Raw genomic sequence first — 19743 nt, 5'->3', positions numbered from 1 at the left:
AATGGCTTAAGCGAGTGGGTAACCACTTATTTTATTACTATAACATATTACTTATGAAATTGAAGGCAATTGTATGCATTTGATACTTTACTCGAAAGTATTTCACAAAAATACGAAATTTTAAGGAAATTTGGTCGGCAACAAAAATAGCACCAAAATTGAAAAATGAGTGAAAAACTTAAAAATACAACAATATCAAAAAAAAAATTATCCAGAAATATGCGTGATAGTGTCCTTAAAAATTAATATTTTGTTGTGAAGCCTTTGGCTGCAAGGACAGCAGCACATCGTCTTGGCATGGAGTCCACCAGACCCTGACATCTTTCCTTGGGTATATTTTTCCACGACACCTGCACAGTGGCCCAGAGGTCCATATTATTTTTGGGCTTTGCCTTAGAAACATCTTTTTTAACGTCACTCCAAAGATTTTCTATCGGGTTCAAGTCTGGCGACTGTGCCGGCCACTCCAAGACGTTGACACGGTTGGTCTCAAACCAGGATCGAGCTTTCCTGCTCGTATGCTTTGGGTCATTATCCTGTTGGAAGACCCAAAGCAAAGGCATTTTGTACTCCGCGTATGGTAGCATAACTGTTTCCAATATATCGACGTAGACATTTTGATCCATGATAGGTCTTATCCAATGTATTGGGCCGACTCCGTAATACGAAAAGCAACCCCACACCATGATGCTGGACCCTCCATGTTTAATTGTTTTGCAAGTGAAGCGGGGGTTATATTCTGTATTGGGAGGTCGTCTAACGTAAGACCGAGACCCTTTTCCACCAAATAAAACAATCTTGCTCTCATCAGACCACAATATGTTCCGCCACTTTTCTTGGGACCAATTTACGTACTGATTTGCAAACTTAATTCTTTTTGCGATGTTCTTTTTAGTCAATAACGGTACTTTTCTTGGACTGCGTGCGTATAATTTGTTGTCACGTAAACAGGATCTAACAGTTGTAATAGCTGCTGATATGTTTAGATCCTTTTTAAGCTCGCTAGCCGGCTTAAAAGGGTCCTTCTTACTTTCGCGCACCAGGCGCGTTACCATTTTTGGTGTCATTGCAAGTTTTCTCCCGCGTGTTTCTGGTTTGGTATCATATTTTAGGGCATTACAAATCATTTTGTTAGAGCAACCGATGATTCGCCCAACCTGGGCATAGGTATTGCCTTCGAAAATGAGCTTTTTGATTGTTTTTCGTGTTTCCACAGAACAATGCTTCGCACGACCCATAACTACCGAAATTTGCGACTCACTTTAGCAAATCAATTAAATGCACTGATATCAAATGCATCTAAGAAGAAAAAACTCCATAAAGTTTCGAACAAGTAAAGCTTTCGTAGAAGAACTGTTAATAGTGCTATTTTTGTTGCCGCTCTATTTTGACTCTCTCTCCATACAAATTCGAATGTAATAAAAACCGTTCGCATTGTAACAGTTATCAGTGTTATTTTAGTAAGTACATGTATTTCACTAATTATTACCAAAAACAGAATGGAAATATTGCAAGAAATGGCCATTTTATATCACAATTAAGAACTACCCACGCAATGGTGCTATTTTTGTTGCCGCAACTGTATCTGTTTAACATTAAAAGTGCTTGAACATTCGCCTGACTTTTTCTTAAAATAATTATCCTAGGAAATCCTTCATTGTTCTACACCCCTTTAGTTTCATAACCAGCTTCTGTTATTACATTCCTTGGTTTCAAAATTCCTTTTTCCCGCTGCTATTTTCCCACCCTTTGATTTATCGCAGTCTTTGTGCTTTTTGCTCGGAATATTTGTGATTTACATTCCATCGATTGAATTCGAACAGTGCGATGTCATTGGCAGCGTGCGCATCCTTCGGATTCCTGTCGAGTTTTTCAGGATATCTCGCATGCCTCGGTTTACAGACGTCGTGCTCTTTGTTTTTGCTTTGTAAATATTCAATTGACTTGTGTAAATTGCTCTTGCCGGGCTAATACATTTTACATGCCTGTCATTACTTACTTTTCGGCCCTCTCCAATGGAATCCAGGGGGCTTTTCCGCCCTTCGAGCCAAAGGAGAGTCCATCAAGTTCATGATGAAGTGCATTATAACTGATTAAATTTGCACGGTGGTTGCCAGGAAACCCAAGCACACACACTCATATACCTACTGTATATATATTCAGGATATACAGGATATTCAGGATATACTGTATATGTAAACGGTTAACACTGATTGATATGTGCCCGCACCTTTTGCCCTCGTGTGTGTGTTTTATACGTTTAGTGGGATTAAACGCTTTGTGCTGATTAAATGAGTTTAGAGAGCATCCAGCCGGCCAGCCTCTGCAGTTTTCCCTCGCGTTTTCCACACAACCACACACACACACACACACAGGGGCGGTTGACATTTTCCGGTTAGCCTCAGACTTTTCCCCCTCCCCTCGCCTTCTTTGTTGGAAATTAATAGCTTTGCGAAAATGAAGATTCGAAATTAATGACTCCCAGGGCAAGAAATTGGATCTTTGATTCGAAAGAATATTCAGTATTTAAAGGGCTTTGGTCTACAATATTCTTCTAAATCGATTTAAAATGTATAAAAATATTGGAATATTAAAAAAAAATATTATTATATATTTTAAATGTTAAATTAAATGTTATAAATATTTATATCCCTGATTTTCATATTATTACATGTTAGAATTAATCCTTTAATTTTTATTATCCTTTTGTTTTTAATCTACACAATTTTAAAGACTTAAATAATACACATTCAAATATATGTTTTTGTAATTTAACTCCACTAATTTCAGAGATTGTCAAATCTATTTCAATGCAACGTTTCAAAGTTCTCAAAGCTCAATTAAAAATTAATCGCTTTTAGTTTAATCCTAGAAATAAATTACCCATATCAATTCCTAATTCCATGGAATTGCTTTAATCTTAAGAATAATCTAAGAATTTATTTATAATCTTAAATTTCGATTTTCTCAGAATTTTCACCCTACTCAAATCGCATTTAATGCAAATAAACGTATTAGGAGTTCCCAAATGGAATGGGGACCTTGGTTTTGGGTTCGGATATGGAGACCCAGTTTAATTGCTTTAACTGTCAGTAAATGAATTATTGACGCTCTGCTGGGAAGTCAAGTTTTGACAGCTGTCAAAATTTCGTGTTGTGCCATCGGGGCGAGGAAAACAATTGTTTTATTAAATACTTTTTTGCTCGTTCTGTGCTCCCCAAATCCCTCAATTGTTAGCAATTCTCGCAGCGTGACACAAACGAGGGAAAGCCAAAAAAAAATTAGCGCAAATTTCTCCCATTACATCCAGGGAATATATATATATTTATCTGCCATAACTCGTATATATCCTTTTGTGACTCGACTCGACTCTCTCTCGTTCTAGTTCTGTTCATCAAAGACAATTTTCTTGTTGATTTTTGCTTATTTGCGCATCTAAATGGATTTTTATCGCAATGTTTTGCAATGTCCTTCCGGCAGCAATCAATACACATAAGGGGCGTGGCCCGGCCCTAATTTCGCCTGATTTTCGTGTCCGCATTATTATTATTATTATCATTTCTCCTGTTCGACTTCCCCGTAATTTGTATGTGCAAAAGGGCAGATGATTGGTAAATCCTTCGTCAGCAGTTAATAAAAACAAACTGGAGAAAGGCTGGAAAAGCATCTCGGCCAGGATAACAGCCAAGGATAAAGTGGCCTGGATATTTTTGTCACACACAGAAAAGTTGAAGATCCGGCTTATGTGACCGACTATCTCATGTCATCGGGATTTATCATAACAGAAGTGCCAGCTATGTGTAATGACTTATTTATTAGCTTTTCAAACTTTTTGTGGATTTTTCTAGGCTACAAATTAAATTGTCTCTGGAGCAGTATTTAAGTGTTTATAAGATTCAACATAATTAGGCAATTGATTACTACTAAAACAATATTTTTTTACATTGCTAAAAAAACAAAGTAAATTAAGTTCGCTTATATAAAAATATCCTAATTTTGTGAAATATTATATACAATTATCGATAACAAGCGTATATTATTGATAAGATCAATGGGCTTACAACAATTTGCATATTCTAAGAAAACAATTTGGGAAGAGAAAAATTAATATGTAAAATATTCAGAGTTTAAAAATTCTTCAACAATAAGGCTAAGTAACTAAGCATATGTTATCGATAACTTCGATGGGCTTACAATCATCTGCATATCGGCGCCGAATGGATAGCTTTAATCCAAATCATAGTAATTAGTTTGAAAAGAAGTAAATTAAATTTACTTGCATAGAAATGTATAATTTTTGGAAAACTATTTCGAAATTGGTAAGACCTTAATACCAGTATCGATAACAATCATATTTAATCGATAAGTTCAATGTTCTTACTGTCATAACCATATATCATATGCATATCTTAACAGAACAATCTTACAAATATGTTTGAAAAGACTTCAATAACAAGGTTAGGTTACTAAGCTATTTTTCAACCCATCTCTGGCTTAGCGATGGCACTTTGCGGCATATGTTATCGATAACTTCGATGGGCTTACAATCATCTGCATGTTGTTGCCGCCTTTCACCTTTCCCACTTTCTCCAATTTGCGCTTGTGTGTGTGCGCTTCTGTTTGCGTATGCACAGTAATTGGCAACGTATTGACTTGCCCTCGGGCTGTGTGAAAGGGGGCGTAAGGGCGCTGGGGTGGGCGTGGCAGGCTAGCAGTAAATTAAAAAAAATATACATAAGCCACGCACCAAAAGCTTGAATTTCGTCGGGTTTCCATTGCTTTGCTTGCCTTTCCCGATTTTCAACGCTTCTGGTGCAGAAATTGGAAGAAAAAAAATAAAACACAATGCCCCAGAAAACACACACACACCCAAACAAAAAAACACACACACATATATGTGAAAAACGCCAGTGGCGTAAATACCTGCAAAAAAATAAAATTTGATTTCTCATCGTAGCGCGATTTTTTCTTTCATTTTTTTTTGTAACTTGACAGGAACCGCTAAACGAATTTTAAACTCCAGTTTGAGTTTTTATAAGGTACATGTCTTTAAAAACCAAGAAGTACATTTGACTCAACTCAAATTGTTTAAAGAAATTTTAAAAGTTTAATAGATAGATATTTTTAATAATCTTTAAGTCAGTTCGGTTTGATCGCCATTAAAGAGTCCACATTTTTCTTATTTAAAAGGGAACTGTCTTTTTTAATACCTTATTTATAAACCCTGATTTAAAAAAATTAAAGGTCCTTAGCAGAAAGTGGAAATGTAATACATTCCTTTTAATATTTTAAATTCTGATCGATTGCTTTTTATTAACACTAAAAAATGTTTAGCCATCGTAAAGAATATAAAACAGTTGGATATATTTTTAACCAAAATACATCTTTTGACAAAGTTAGTTAGTTATTTAACAAGTTGGATAGTTCTGAAGAAGTTTTTCCAGCTTTATTGGCCCATAATATTAGATCTTACGAGATCGAATATTTTTATTAAAAAAAGCTTAAGCCAGTGCGAAGATTATAAGCAATTGGAAATATTTTGAACCACAATTCATCTTTAGGCAGAAGTTTAAATTATGAATCTAAGGAAGGTTTATGTTAGACAAGTTGAATAGTTATGAAGAAGTTTTTCCACCTCTATTGGCCCATGATATTAGATCTAACAAGATAGATACCTTTTTATTAACAATTAAAAATGTTTAACGCTTGTAATATACGTATTTTGGCAGAAGTTATAATTATGATTTTAAGAAGAGTTTATGTAAGACAAGTTGAATAGTCCTGAAGAACTTTTCCCACTTTAATTGACCCATTGGATCCTACGAGTATATTTCTAATTGATGTCCTCCCTTTGTTTTCCCTATTCCAAGATACTTTTTTGAATCGCTTCAATTATGCATCTGAATTAATCCCATTGAGTTCTTTGGTTGCTTAACATTCCCCAGTAACCCTCTTCGATTTTCTTGGCTTTTTTGCTCGCAGCCTGAATAATTGGCAAGGACTTTGTTGAACGAGACATCCAATCCGGCAGCTGGGAACTTTTTGTTCATCTGGGGGAAAGTGGGAGTAAATGGGTAGCTATGTATTTACACAGAGCTTTTAATTAATATACTAAAACGATTTTATTGGCTGCGTTTTTTTGGGGGGGAGGGGGGTGGTGTGGAATTTTCGTCCGCGAAATTTAAATTCAAAACCGTTCGCCGAGCACCTGAAGTCGAGACCACAAACAATTTTTGCCGTTGACATCTTCAAAGTGTCTAACAGGATCTTTTTTTGGGGGGGGATTTTCAGGGGGGTTTATTTTTCCGACTTTGGCATCCAGCTGGCTGGTATGAAAATGAACCAGAAAAAAGAAAAGCGGAAAAGCAAACTGGCAATCGGCAGCTGCTGCGAAAAGTTTTGAAAAGCGGGTGGAAATATGTTAATTTCCAGCCGGGCCAATCCATATTTTGTTCTCTTTTTACCGATTCATAATCCTTTTTGATTGATATCACTGGACAAGATGGTCTCACAGAGTTTTTACCCATTTTCCATTTGAAGTGCAGAGAGTCCAGGTTGTGGTTTTCCGCAGATATTGGATTTACATAGGTGACTGGGAGGGCTTTTAATTATTTACCTTTACCTAGGCAACGGAAGCGAATTTCAACTTTTATTGCGGCTTTGCTGCCTTATTGCTTCTGCTCGGCTTGGCTTTCGTTTGTATCTGAATCTTATTTTATTTTTATTCTACAATATTTCATTTGATTTCTTGTTATTTATTTTGTTTTGTGTGTGTTTTGAATTCCATTACATTGGGAAGTGATGGGGGGCATCGCAATCGCCGGTTGCCAGGACATCGCCTGAATGGTAATTAAAATGTGTGGCTGAAATGCCCAGGAAAAGTGTCCCCGAACGCTCATAAATTCCATCCTGATAAATGGAATGCTTTGAGCCACTGAAAGTGGACTGATCTCATCACAGGTGAGTGAAGGTGAAGTGCAGGCAAAGTTTGCGTTTGTCTGCTGGATTTCGCAGGAATGACATTCACTCGAATTTATTACTGCACCGCAAAAGCGGTGAAGGAAAAGCATGGATATTTCCCTTCAATTTACTTAGTGGAAAATGCCATCTGTGATATGATTTATATAAAGGAAATGCCTTTTTTATGGGGAGGGATCAGATTGCAGCCTTTTTTAAAATACTGCCATTTCTTAGACCACAAAAAAAACGTTGTGTAAATCTTGAAAATTTATTTACAGTGTGACATTGCTTATAATCTTTATTATATTGAATAGAAAGATATATAAATTGCATACATTAATAAAAACAAAAATAGCCCTGCTAACTACTAAAATAATAATTCAACAATTAATTGGTTATTTCAAAACAGCAAACTACCTAAGATAAAAATGAATATAAAATACAATTTAAATGTCATATTAATCTTTATAAATAATGTTTTCCACCTTTAAAGCTCGTGTATCCCAAGATCCTCACTGCTTCCTTTAAGCCAAAAATGAGAAAACTTTTTCTGCTGCTTCATCTGACCAACATCTTTGTATCTATATCTGTGTATCTGTATCTGTGTATCTTCCATCTGAACGTGACTACATGTCAAATGTTTTAGTCCAAACATCTACGAACACACACACATGCATATATAGTTGCATTAAATTGGTATAAAATAAACAACACGTATAAATTACAACACCAGCAACAATACGTCATGTGTGTTTATGAATAAAACAAAAACCCAAGGAAAGAACGAAAATAAAAAAAAAAACGGAAAATAAAGCGAAATGATAATAAATAAAATTTGTTGTATGAGCCATGAGAAATGTGGCAGGTAAGAGAAAGAGAGAGGTATGTGTGGAGAGAGAGAAAGAGACGGCACGAGCCACACTCCACATGACACGGCAATAAAAGAGGGAGACAACCAGGGGTGCGGGCGAAAGAGAGGGTCCGAGGTGCGTGCATAACATAAATACTCACTTTACGCATATTACACGGCAGAAATATTAAAAATAACTGACATTTCGGGGGGCTCTTTGGATATGAATACACCCGTGAGTGAAAGTAAGCTCAGCCGGCAAAATCGAACGATTGCCAAGGAATGGGTCATTAAAAAACTTTAGCTAGGTCGTTAAAACTCCAACTACTTTTGGTTCTAAGGAGTGCAACATTTTCCTAGATTTTAAGAATTTCACTTTGTATCTTCATGTGTCTAAAGGCAGCCTATTAAAAACTGCAGTTCTTTAATACATCAAAAATATTATGTGAGTTTTTACTGCACCATATTTACAAGTATGAATAATTTATGATAATTTGCGATCTGAATATGAAAGTGTACTGTTAAATTTTTTAATATTCATTACGGATTTTATTTTTATGAAACATAAAGATGATATTTGTTTTCTTGTTAGTAAGTAAAATAACCTTTTCAAATTCTGATATATTATAACAAGATAATATTATTTCTCTTTATATTACTGAATTGAAGATAATTTCGAATCTGAATATGAAACTGTCCGGCTAAATTTAAAAATATATACATTGTTTTTAATTTTTTAAAAATATTATCTTGTCCTGCTAGCAAGTAAAACGACCTTATCAAAAAAATTATTAAAATATTTCAAGATAATATATTTTTTCTTCACACAGCCGAAGAGTAAGAAAAGTTAATGATAATTTCGGAATTGAATATGAAAGTGTGCTGCTAAATTAAAAAATATATATAATTGATTAAATCTTTAAGAAATATTAAGGTCATATCTTATCTTTGTTAGCAAGTTAAACGATTATCATTAAATAATTTCAAGATAATTCTCTTCATATAAACGAATTATGGATAATTTCGAGTCTGAACACGAAAGCTTACTGTTAAATTTTATAATATTCATAATGGATTTCACTTTTATTAAATATTTTTTTTTGTTTTTGTTACCAAGTAAAACGACCTTTTCAAATTCTGATAGGAATATAACAAGATATTATTTATTTTCTTGTTCGGCTAAATTAAAAGAATATATATATTGTTTTTAATTTTTTAAAAATATTAAGGTTCAATTTATTGTCCTTGTTAGCAAAGTAAACTGACCTTATCAAATTCTAATAAATCATTTCAAGATAATATATTATCCCCTCACATAACCGACGAGAATAAAACTTTTCTGCTGATCTTAAATATACATATATATATTGATTTAAATTTTAAAAAAATATTCTCGTTAGCAATAAAAACGACCTTATCAAATTCTGATAAAATTATATTCAAGATAATAAACTCGTATTTTCTCTTCACACAACCGAATGCCAGCCACACAGATATTCCGATTAAAATACAATGGATTATTTCGCCAGGAGTGGCGAAAGTGCAGGCCAAACCAGCAGGTGCTAGAATTAATTCTCTTTGTGAAATGCCATCTGGAAAATTGACACAATTATTTATCTGGCCAGCCCCGTTGGTCGCACATCCTGCAGATGCAATTGTTGGCTCTGGAATTATGTCCTGCTGTGTGTGTATCTGTGTGTGAGTTTCCTTTGCCCCCAACTCCTTTTGTTCTCCGCTCACCTGAAGGCCTTATCTTTTTGGCCTTTGGCCCCTGGGCCTCTACACCTTCCTTCCTTTCGACAGAAACCCTTTCTCGACAACGACGACGAAAAAAAAGTTGGTAAAAGTTTGCTCATTTTTCAGAAATAATTCAAGTTAAATGCCTGTTTATCAACAGTCAAACAATGAACAATTTTCTTTTTTCGAGCAGGCTACAAAGCATTATAACTCGCTCTTTTCCAACCCCCCTACCCCCCAAAAAAAGTTGATTTTTGTTTGGCAAGTTTAGAGCTTTAAGCATCTCGCACAAAACACCTACAGACACACACACAATTACTTGTATAAATATACAAATGCGTGTGTGTGTGTGTGCTCTAGTTTTTCCTTATTTTTCTCACCTCCTTGCGGTCGCTGCTGTTGCTTTTTTACTTTTTGTCGCAGCCGCCGAATTTCCCACGTTTGCCCTCTTAAGTATGCAACACTTTATTGCTCATTAAAATGATTGCTTAAACACGGATATGCTCACACACACAGTGGGAGTCGTTGTGTGTGTGTGTGCATGAGCATTTGACACGCCCACACATATGTAGGTCAAAGGAAAAATATGCGAATGTAGTAGACCCACTGACTTGGCTTTTTTATATGGTCAATAAAACATTGATTTCTATTTTGATATACCATTCCATTTCATTTTATCCCTTTTGATATTTAGATAAATGTAATATTGGTCTTATATTTGGAATTTATTCGTTTCACAAACGCACTGATTGATTTTGCAATAAATACTCCTAATAAGGGTTCAATAAAACATTGATTTGTATTTTGAAAAATCATTTGCTTCCATTATATCTAAAGGTATTAAAATAAATATAATATTGGTATAATATTTTAAATCACATACGCACTGGTTGATTTCCTTATGAATATTCCAGCTTAGCATTCAATAAAGCATTGATTACCATTTAAAAATAACACTCCTTTCCATTATATCTTTAGATATTTAGATAAATGTAGTAATACCATTCCTTTCCATTATATCTATAGATATTTTGTTAAATATAATATGGGTCCAATTTGATTTGAATTTTGAAGTATCATTTCCTTCGATTATATCTTAGGGTATTAAGATAAATGTAATGCTGCTCTAATATTTTGAGTTTGTGCAAATCAGAGACGCACTGATTGATTTTGCAATAAATATTCCAGTTGAGCATTCAAGACAAAATTAATTTGTATTTTGAAATATAATTTCCTTTCTATAATATCTTAAAGCATTAAGATAAATGTAATAATGTTCTAATATTTCGAATTTATTCGAGTCACAGACACAGATTGATTTCGTAATAAATATTCCCGCTAAGCATTCAATTGCATCAATTGCCTTTCAATCCCAAGCAGATTAGTCTCATTGGATCTAATCAAGGCAATGCTTAAATTGAATTGAAACATGATTGATGGCATTTAAAAAGTCAATCGGTGGGCGAACCCTTAGCCAGGATATGTATGTACATCCCCTGCTCTATTATGATATTGTCTGTCATCAGCTGCCTGATTTACCACTGAACCCATGGCCAATAATCCCGTTCGCCTGGTCTGTCAATCTGTCAATATTGCCAATATTCGCCTTCGCACTTTCCAGGATGCGTATGTTTGTGTGTGTTTGTAAAAGGACGAACAGGAGTTGGTAGTGGTGATGAAGCTAATGCTAAAGCTAATGCGCTTAATAGACAAGTCAGACGAATTTCCACCACAATTGGTTGTTGGAAGATTCAATTTGGTTCCTTTTCTATAAATGGAATTGAGAGCGATAAAGGAAGGTTTGGAATGAAAGTCATTAGATACTTTGGATAAAGAATAAGTAATATCATGTTTTCTTTATAAGGACATCAAACCATCTTGTTTAGTTTCCACATTTTTAACTATACAATTATGAGTTGAAACTTTTTTTACTACATTATTAAAATCATTCGCTTTTTATTTAAGAATGACTCAAGTTTGTAAGTAGCTTATATCTAATAGTTTCCAGATATTATCAGGATTGAAAAAAAGTTAAAAGTTCTTGAAGGAATTTTTTTTCATAAATTAAATAGATATATGTGAGTAAATCTATCAACTTGAAACTATCAATCGATGCACAGTGAAATTATGTTAAGTGACACTGTGTTTATAAGGGAATATGCTCAGAGAGAAATATTCAAGTACATTGTTCTTGAATTGAGAATATTCGTTCTTAAAAACCGTGTAAAAACATTTTTGTATCAAAGTTCTCATTATTAGAGCGAAATGGCGAGAAGAGAAAAGTTAAATTGAGTTTATTTAATAACTTTTTGATAAGTTTATACTACTGACTGGACTAATAGTTTATTTGTTGAGATATACAATGTAAATACCGCCAAGTCAACTTGATTTGAGCCAAATATAAACATTTTTAGCATCAAAATGTGGTTCTATTTTTAAGAACATTTTCAACTCAGTTGTGAACGTCAGAATTTTCTCTGTGTATACTTCCTAAGGTAAATATGGAGGCTTCCTAATGACTTCTAATTGCAAAAAACTTGTAAAATATACATATAAAAATATTTGCCTTTAAAAACAGCTTTTTAAGATGTTAACAACTGGGTTAAAAATGGGTTTTAAAAACATTCACGACATTGCCAGGTTCGTGTACAAAAGTTGTCTCCTTGCGTGCACTTTAATTTAGCAATAACTACACCTCACTAGTTTCGCCGCTGGATTTTTCCAACCAAGACTTTTCACCCCCCCCTTTGCCACTTGACGTCAAGCGAGTTATTATAATTAATGGGACAAGAAAAGTTTCGGGTACCGCAAAATTTGCTCTAGTCTGGCGCAGAAATTTCAATTAGGCGACGACCTCGCCTCATTAGCATGGAGGATATATGCATACAAACGAACATATAGAAAATGCAGTGACACGTGCGGTGAGTGGAAATAGAAATGAATTAATTTCCACCTTTTGTTGGGCAAATATTATATGTACTCGCCGAAACTCGAGTTGATTTCGAGGTCAGAAATGGAAATGGAGAACCTTCGGCATTCAAAAAAAACCACCATTTTGAAATGTCAAGTGCAGCCGATGACGATAAAAGTGATGACGATGATGATGTTGTAGCTCGTCCATCAACTGACAGGACATCATTCGACCATCTGGCCAAATTTTGATTTGATTTCGGATTTCTGAGTCGTGACTTCTGAGTCCTGACCCATCCGCAGGACCTCGTCTCCTGGACGAGTCGTGTCCTTGGCGAGTCAATCGTTTTGATTCGCCAAACACTTTATCACTTAATGTTCGTTTGTAGCAATTTATTCTCTGTACACCAGTTTATCTACACACCGATATGGTTACACTGGAAAAAAATCAGCGATTTTGGTTGACTTCAGCCAGAATTACATAAAAATAAACTGGACTAGGTTTTAAGCTTTAGTTACTTTTTAACTAACCTAAAATTGTTGTACCTATTAGTTCCCTACGTCATTACATAATATCTCTTAAGATACAGCTTCTATAATATATAACCATATCAATAATATGTATATCTTTTATTAAAAAAAAATTAGTTATAGACCAAATGGGCGTTATTTTACTTGGCTATATTGCATTCACTCTTATTTGAAAAATAAATAAAATCATACATTTTAAAATGATTCACCAAATGGGCTTTATTTCTCTGGGCGTTATTTCCCTGGCCATTATTCCATGCACTATTAAAATAACATTTTTTTTTTAAATTTTACAAGTGTGCTTTTCTGGAAACTTTTCTCCCAGTGCACTCGTGTCCATCTTAGCCTCTTATGTACGCAGAATCTGTCTGTCGCTTTTCCCTGGCTTTGTGGCTTCCACTGTGGGCCGGCTCTTGTTAAGTGAAACAATTGAATTGTTAACTGAACAATAAAGTATTTTATTATTATTAGATTTTTGCTGCCTGCCCGCCAAGCAATCCCATTGCCATTTGCCTTTTGTCACATCTCGGTCTCTGGCATTTTCCTCTGATTTTTCCGACTTTCCGACTCTCCCTTTCCATTTCCCTTATTCCAAGTCTTAAGTGCCTTTCGAGGCTGATATGGCTGATATGGCTCTTGGCCGTTTGGCTTTTTCGGCGACTGTCTCGAGTAGATTTCCGACATATTTCCCGACTCCTGTTATATGTCATTTGTACGAGTATTATGTTCGGCGCTTTTCATACCCACCCGAGCCCCCCTCTTTGCTCCTTTCCCGGGGCTTTCACTTTCTTGGCCAGCCTGCTCTGGTTCCTGGTTCCCCTTTGTTGGCTTTTGATTCAGTATTGCCAAAGCCATTTAGGTTTTTGAATTTATGACCATTTTGCGTTTTGTGGCTCCTTCTCAAATGCCCGGGCAATTTATGATTCTTGGCCTTTTGGCACACCCTCTACTCAGTGTCTCGATGCTTTTGATTTACGATCCGCAAATATAGGAGGCCGAATGGCCGGAAGAGGCAAGGTTGGCAATGTTGGCACCCAAAAATCAAAGTCAGGCCATTTGTCTCCCAGTGACAGTGTTGGGCACGCACGACGGGTAATAAATAGTGTTGTGAATGGCAAAGAAATTAAATGGAACAAGTTTGTTGATGAATATTGATTGGAGATGTTGGCTTCAGCGAAAAAGTTGATGGTGGGGAATTGTAGAAGTCACAGATTTTACTTTTTTTACTAGCACAGTGTTGTAAAATTTTATTAAGTTCGCATAGTGTTGGTTAAGTAAATTGAGATTCAGAATTCTTAATTCTTAAGGCAACACAAAGTACTTCCCTTAGTAAGCTTAGAGTTGGAGAGTGTTGTAAAACGATAGACTGTGCATAGTGTTGATAATTACAAAAATTAATTTTATTTCTTAAGGAAATCAAAAATACAGTTTCTTCGATTTATTATTATTCTGAACTGGAAGGATTAAAAACAAAGTGGTGTGGGTGAAAAATCCTAGCAACGGGATGCAATCAACAGGCGTTGAAAAGTGGGACAAACATTGCGGCAGGCCGGCTCCAATTTAATTGAAATGTTTAAAATGCGACAGTGTGGAAAAATGCCAGAAGGCACCAGCGCACTCACACACAAACACTCTTTCGGCTGGGAAAACCATGCCTTATAAGTATGCTAAGCGAACTGCAAGGACGAATGCCAAACAGAGGAAAAGCGGCGAAAAAAAAACAAAAAGAAAGTGCACAAAAAAGCGAAGAAAAACGTGGCGTCGATACAAAGACAACTTTTAATGCCATTCAACAAAGTTGTGATAGTTTTTGTACACTGGAAAATATAAAGTTCATGGAAGGCGGATTGATAAAACATAAAAAAGTTTGAGAAAAGTTTTCTGTAAGTCTTTAAAAATTCAGCTTTACAACCTGGCACTAAGGTAAAAAGAATTTTTAAAAAGGATTTTACTATCAATATTTATCAATATATTTTATTTATGCACTTTTTTTGCCTTGATAAATTTCAGACTGCTCTACAAATTCTTTTAAAAACTTGAAATTGAGAGTGGTTTTATCCTGACTGTTTTTTTAAGTGCAAAATAACGTCTTGTATTTTGTATAGTACTTTGCAGGTCACATAGTACACATAAAAGGCGGATTGCCGTAAAGGACCACAGGCGTTGGAGCAATCAAGATGCCAAGGAAAGTGCAGAAAGTCAGTTGAAATTGAAAGTTTTGATGGGTTCGAGGAGTGCCAGGATCTGTGTCCTTGCAATAATATTTGGAGCACAGTTTTCCTGACTTTTTGCACTCTATTTGGCCATCGGCTCTTACTTATGGCATACCATATTTCATATTTAGTTATGAGAAAAATCAATCAAATACTAATCCAGCTGCAGTCATAAGTTATTCATTTACGTTTTTACAACATTTGTTTGCTCAGAGGCTTTGCATTCATGCTGGAAAATTGGAAAATGCGGAATTGTTGAATGCCTCCTGCTTTTGCATTTAATATTTCACATCGCCAGCCGACCCACTTTGCACACACACTTTTCCGGTTGGAAAAGCCAATGCCCTTCTAACCCTTCGCAGTCGTGGCATTTGTGCAGCGTTTTGAAATGATTTTTCCATTCCATTGTAGTTGCATTTAAATTTGTCCATTTGATTCCATCCCATTGTTGCAATTGCTCATGCCTCATTTGAGGCGATTACACACAACAAAAAGGCTGCGGCGAGGGGGGCGGAAAATGGGGAAAGCAGAAAGCGGACCGGAAGTGGAAGTGGGTGAAAGTGCGGGCTGGGCTGGGGGCAAAGCACTTGACCATTTGCCATCGCCATTTGTCAGCGCGGGATCAGACCATCAATTATTTCGGTCAAATAAGTGCTGCAATAAAATCGCCCCTTCCGCGGGAGAATACCCAGAATTTCATTGAATTAGCCAACGAAACAGCGAACAAGATTGAGTATTTATTTTGAATTTGTATAAAATTACCATCTGAACTATTTTTCAAGCGATTCCTATTTCAGTAAACAAAATGTACACCTGTTTTTGTTAAGTATTGTAGAAATAGTAAAGTATTATTTGCAGAAAATGAAAGCTTTCAAATTAGTTTACTGGTTTTGGAGCAATGGGAAATTATTATGATTATAGGCATTATTATGCATGAAAGAATACGTCTTAAAATTTTCCAAGCACGTATAGGAAAAGCTTAGTGATATAAGTTCTTAAAATGTTCCTAAAGTTTATTTGGACCCAATATGTTGGGCAAAATTGTCTTAATTTCTGAGGTTTATTTTTATATTTTTGAATTGATGTAAAATAGGACAAGTTAATGACAGAACAGAAAAACGGGCCTTTACATTTATAGAGACCTGGTATAAACGAACTATAACTGTAGAAAAATATATATTGTATCCGAAACTAAGATTGGTTAAGCCCTGGGTGAAATTAATATAGACTTACTGACCTAAGCCCTAAGTTCTTTGTAATTTCCATGTCACGAATTTGCTCACATACGAAAGTTGGCTATAAATCATAATCTGGTCACACTGTACACTGTAAACTAGGTGGCAACGCTGAAACCAAGAATTTAACAAGTTCTTCTTGCCTTCAAGAGGTGGTTTCTCCAGTATAGTAGATAGTTTTTCACCTTGATTGATTTATAAAAATACTTAAATTGAATATGAAATCTTTGGACTTACTACTTCTATTTGTATCAGTGTGGTAGGTAATAGTAACGATAGGGTTATGCAAACGATCTACTCACATAGCCAGTTCATGCGCTCCGTGTACTCGACCTTGCGCTTGAGGTCCTTGACGAGGGCGCGGAAGTCGTCGTCGTTGAAGTGGCACTGGATGATCGTGTTGTTCAGCTGCAGGATGCTGTACTCGTTGTTGCCGTTATTACCATTATTCCCGTTATTCCCATTATTCGAGGCGGCCACAATGGCATCCCGGGCCGCCCCATTCAGCGCCATATTCGTCGATTCGATATCGGTGGCACTGGCCCGCATTTTAATACTACCACCGATGCCAACTGGAGTCAAAGCCGCCGAAGCCACTGTATTGGCTCCGCCTGCCACATCGCCATCCACATTGCTGCAGGATTTACTCAGGATAATGGTGGCCCGATTGGCAATCGAATTGGCGGCCAGCAGATGCTCACCGGCAGCACCACAACTGCCGCGATGGAAGGGCAGTGCCTTGCCGCAATTGTTGTTCTTCAGCGTAATGCAGTGCAGCTGATTCTGGAGGGCGGCTTGTACCGCCGAGCAGTCGCTGGCCCGCCGACGACGGGGATTATCGCGATTATCGCTGCCGTCGGGCAGGGCGGTGGGTTGCAAGTGGGTGGTGGTGGTGGTGGTGGTGCTGCTGCTGGTGGTACCGCTCGATGTGGCCGGCTGTTCAACGGTTGTCATTGTGGTTGTTGTTGCTACTGCCGCTGCTGCCGCAGTGCCACCGGCTGAATTCGACATGTTGTTGTTGTTCTGTATGCTGTTGCAATTGTTGTTGTTGTTATTGTTGTTGGCGATCCTCTGCTGTTGTTGCTGCTGCTGCTGCTGCTGCCTGATCACCGTGAGATTGCTGCGATGATCCTGCTCCTCGTAGAACTGAATGAGCAGCTCCTCGAGCAGATTGATATTGTTGGAGCAAAAGGATTGCGAGGCAGAGGCGGAGACCGAAACGGAACCGGAAACGGTGGCCGTGCCGCTGATGGTCGAGCTGCTCGACGACTTCCGGCGCACGGTGGCCGTGGTGGTGGTGGTGGTGGTCACGGCAATTGCCGGCGGTGGCTCCTCCTCTGTTTTCTCTAGCTTCTCCTGGTGATCCTCCTCCTCTTCCTCCTCCTCCTGCTGATGATGATCCTCCTGCTCTGGCTGATCCTGGTGATCCTGCTGATCCTGATGATCCTCCTCCAGCTCACTGCTGCGACTTCTGCTGCTGACCGCCTCTAAACTGATGCTGCTGCTCCCACAGGCGCAATCCACTATGGCCGCCGTTGCCGCTGCCAGGACAATCGCTCGTTGATGCTCCTTGCCAGGATCGAAGATCGAGTGCCGCAGCAGGATCTCCTGCAGCTGGCGCCTCTGCCGGCGGGCGCTGTAGGGATTCACCAGCCGGAAATCACCGTAGAACTTGGCCAAACAGCGCACACGCGATGCAATATAGCCTATTTTACGCAACAATCGCACGTCCGCCTGCTGCAGCTGCAGTTGCAACTGTTGCTGCTGCTGCTGCTGCTGCTGCTGCTGTTGCTGTTGCTGCTGCTGCTGGTGTTGCTGTTGCTGCAGCAAGGCCGCATTGCCGCTGCTGCTGGTGGTGCTGCTGCTGCTCGGCGAGGTACCCTCCTGGACGGTCGTCTGGCAATCGATCTCGATGTACTCACACTCGGCGGACTCCTCGCTCTCCACCGGACTGCTGTCCTCGATGTCGCTGGTGTTGCTGGTGTTGCCGCTGGCAAGTGTTGCTAGTGTGGCTAGTGTTGCTGTTGCCGCCGTGGTCGCCGTGCCGCTGGCTATAACCGTCGTGGTTGTGGTCGTCGCATGGATATCGCTCTCGGTGATGGTGGTCGTTATAATGGTCAGGGTTTCGAGGGTTTCCTCGTCGCTGCTGCTGGTTGTTGCTGCTGCTGTTGCTGCTGCTGCTGTTGCTGCTGCTGCTGTTGCTGCTGCTGCTGCTGTTGCTGCTGCTGTTGTTGCTGCTGCTGCTGCTGCAGTTGCTGCTGTAGTTGTTGCTGCTGCACTGCTGCTGCCGCGTCGACTGCTACTGCTGCTGCAGCCGCTGTCCTGGTACATTTATAAGCAACCCTTGCTAACCGGTTTTTCAGCACTCTGTTTTTTCTCTGATTTTTCTGATTTTTCTCAATTATATTTGCTGCACTTTTCCCAGCTTTTCCAAGCTTTTCTTCCCTCTTAATTGTTACGGCCTGCGTTTATTTTTTATATTTCTTCCCTATTCGTTTTTGATTTGCTGCATAAATTAATTTCAGCGCTCGGGTTTTTTTTTTTTTTTGGGGGGTTGGGTGTAATTTTTACGTATTTTTACGAGGCTGGCGCCGTTTTTATGACCGTTGTTTCCCTTTGTTACTTGCAATTTGTTTTCTGATGTTTATGCCACGCCAGCAAAGTTATGCAAATTTTCCAAACAGCCGCTCCCCCGGCGCCCTACGCCCTTCTCACCACCCTATAGCCCCTACTATGCCCTTCTATACCCTATAAATATCGCGTATACGTATATCGCGCATACGCTCCGTATGCCAGGAGTACTGGTTGAAATCGAATCAATTCAGTGGAAAAGTTGCCGCCACTCGCATTTTTTGGCCTGTCAGACGATTCGCATTCGCAGTCACTTTCGCTTTCGCTATTTCTTGCTCCTTTCGCTCGGTTGTCATTTGTGTTTTACATTTTATTGTGTTTTAATTTGCATTATTCAGCCGTTTGTCCTGCCCCACCGGCGCTTCCTCTTCTTCCCCCGGGGCGTCACTTCCGTTTCCGCTGTGGAGCGTTGGGCGAATCTGCAAGGAAAACAATAAGGGTAGCTCTATGAGTCTCCAGTCGGAATTGGGAAGGCCAAGGAAAGTGCTTCCTATGACGATGCGAAAAACGAAAGACGACATATTAAGGTGCTAATTTCACACATTTAAGGGGGAATTTGATGGATATGGTTGGTTTAATCACCCTTGGCTAGCACACATAACAAAGGACTTTGAAACAAGAGTTTTGTGGTATATCATGAAAATTACTTTATTTTAACAATTCCCATTTTCGATGT

General features: G+C 38.0%; 1 protein-coding gene across 1 annotated transcript in view; it reads right to left on the bottom strand.

Moving 5' to 3' along the window:
• The window catches only part of Pde9 (phosphodiesterase 9), a 147695-nt gene that overhangs the window by 35759 nt on the left and 92193 nt on the right, over positions 1-19743 (bottom strand). The window contains exon 4 of the mRNA XM_017068310.4: positions 16739-19486. Within this exon, the coding sequence (XP_016923799.3) occupies positions 16739-18767 (2029 nt within the window). The 5' untranslated portion in view covers positions 18768-19486. The remainder of the gene's footprint in view (positions 1-16738; positions 19487-19743) is intronic.

Source organism: Drosophila suzukii, chromosome X, assembly GCF_043229965.1.
Source record: "Drosophila suzukii chromosome X, CBGP_Dsuzu_IsoJpt1.0, whole genome shotgun sequence".
In the NCBI taxonomy this organism is placed as follows: Eukaryota; Metazoa; Arthropoda; class Insecta; order Diptera; family Drosophilidae; genus Drosophila; species Drosophila suzukii.
This window is presented reverse-complemented; position numbering and strand designations above follow the sequence as displayed.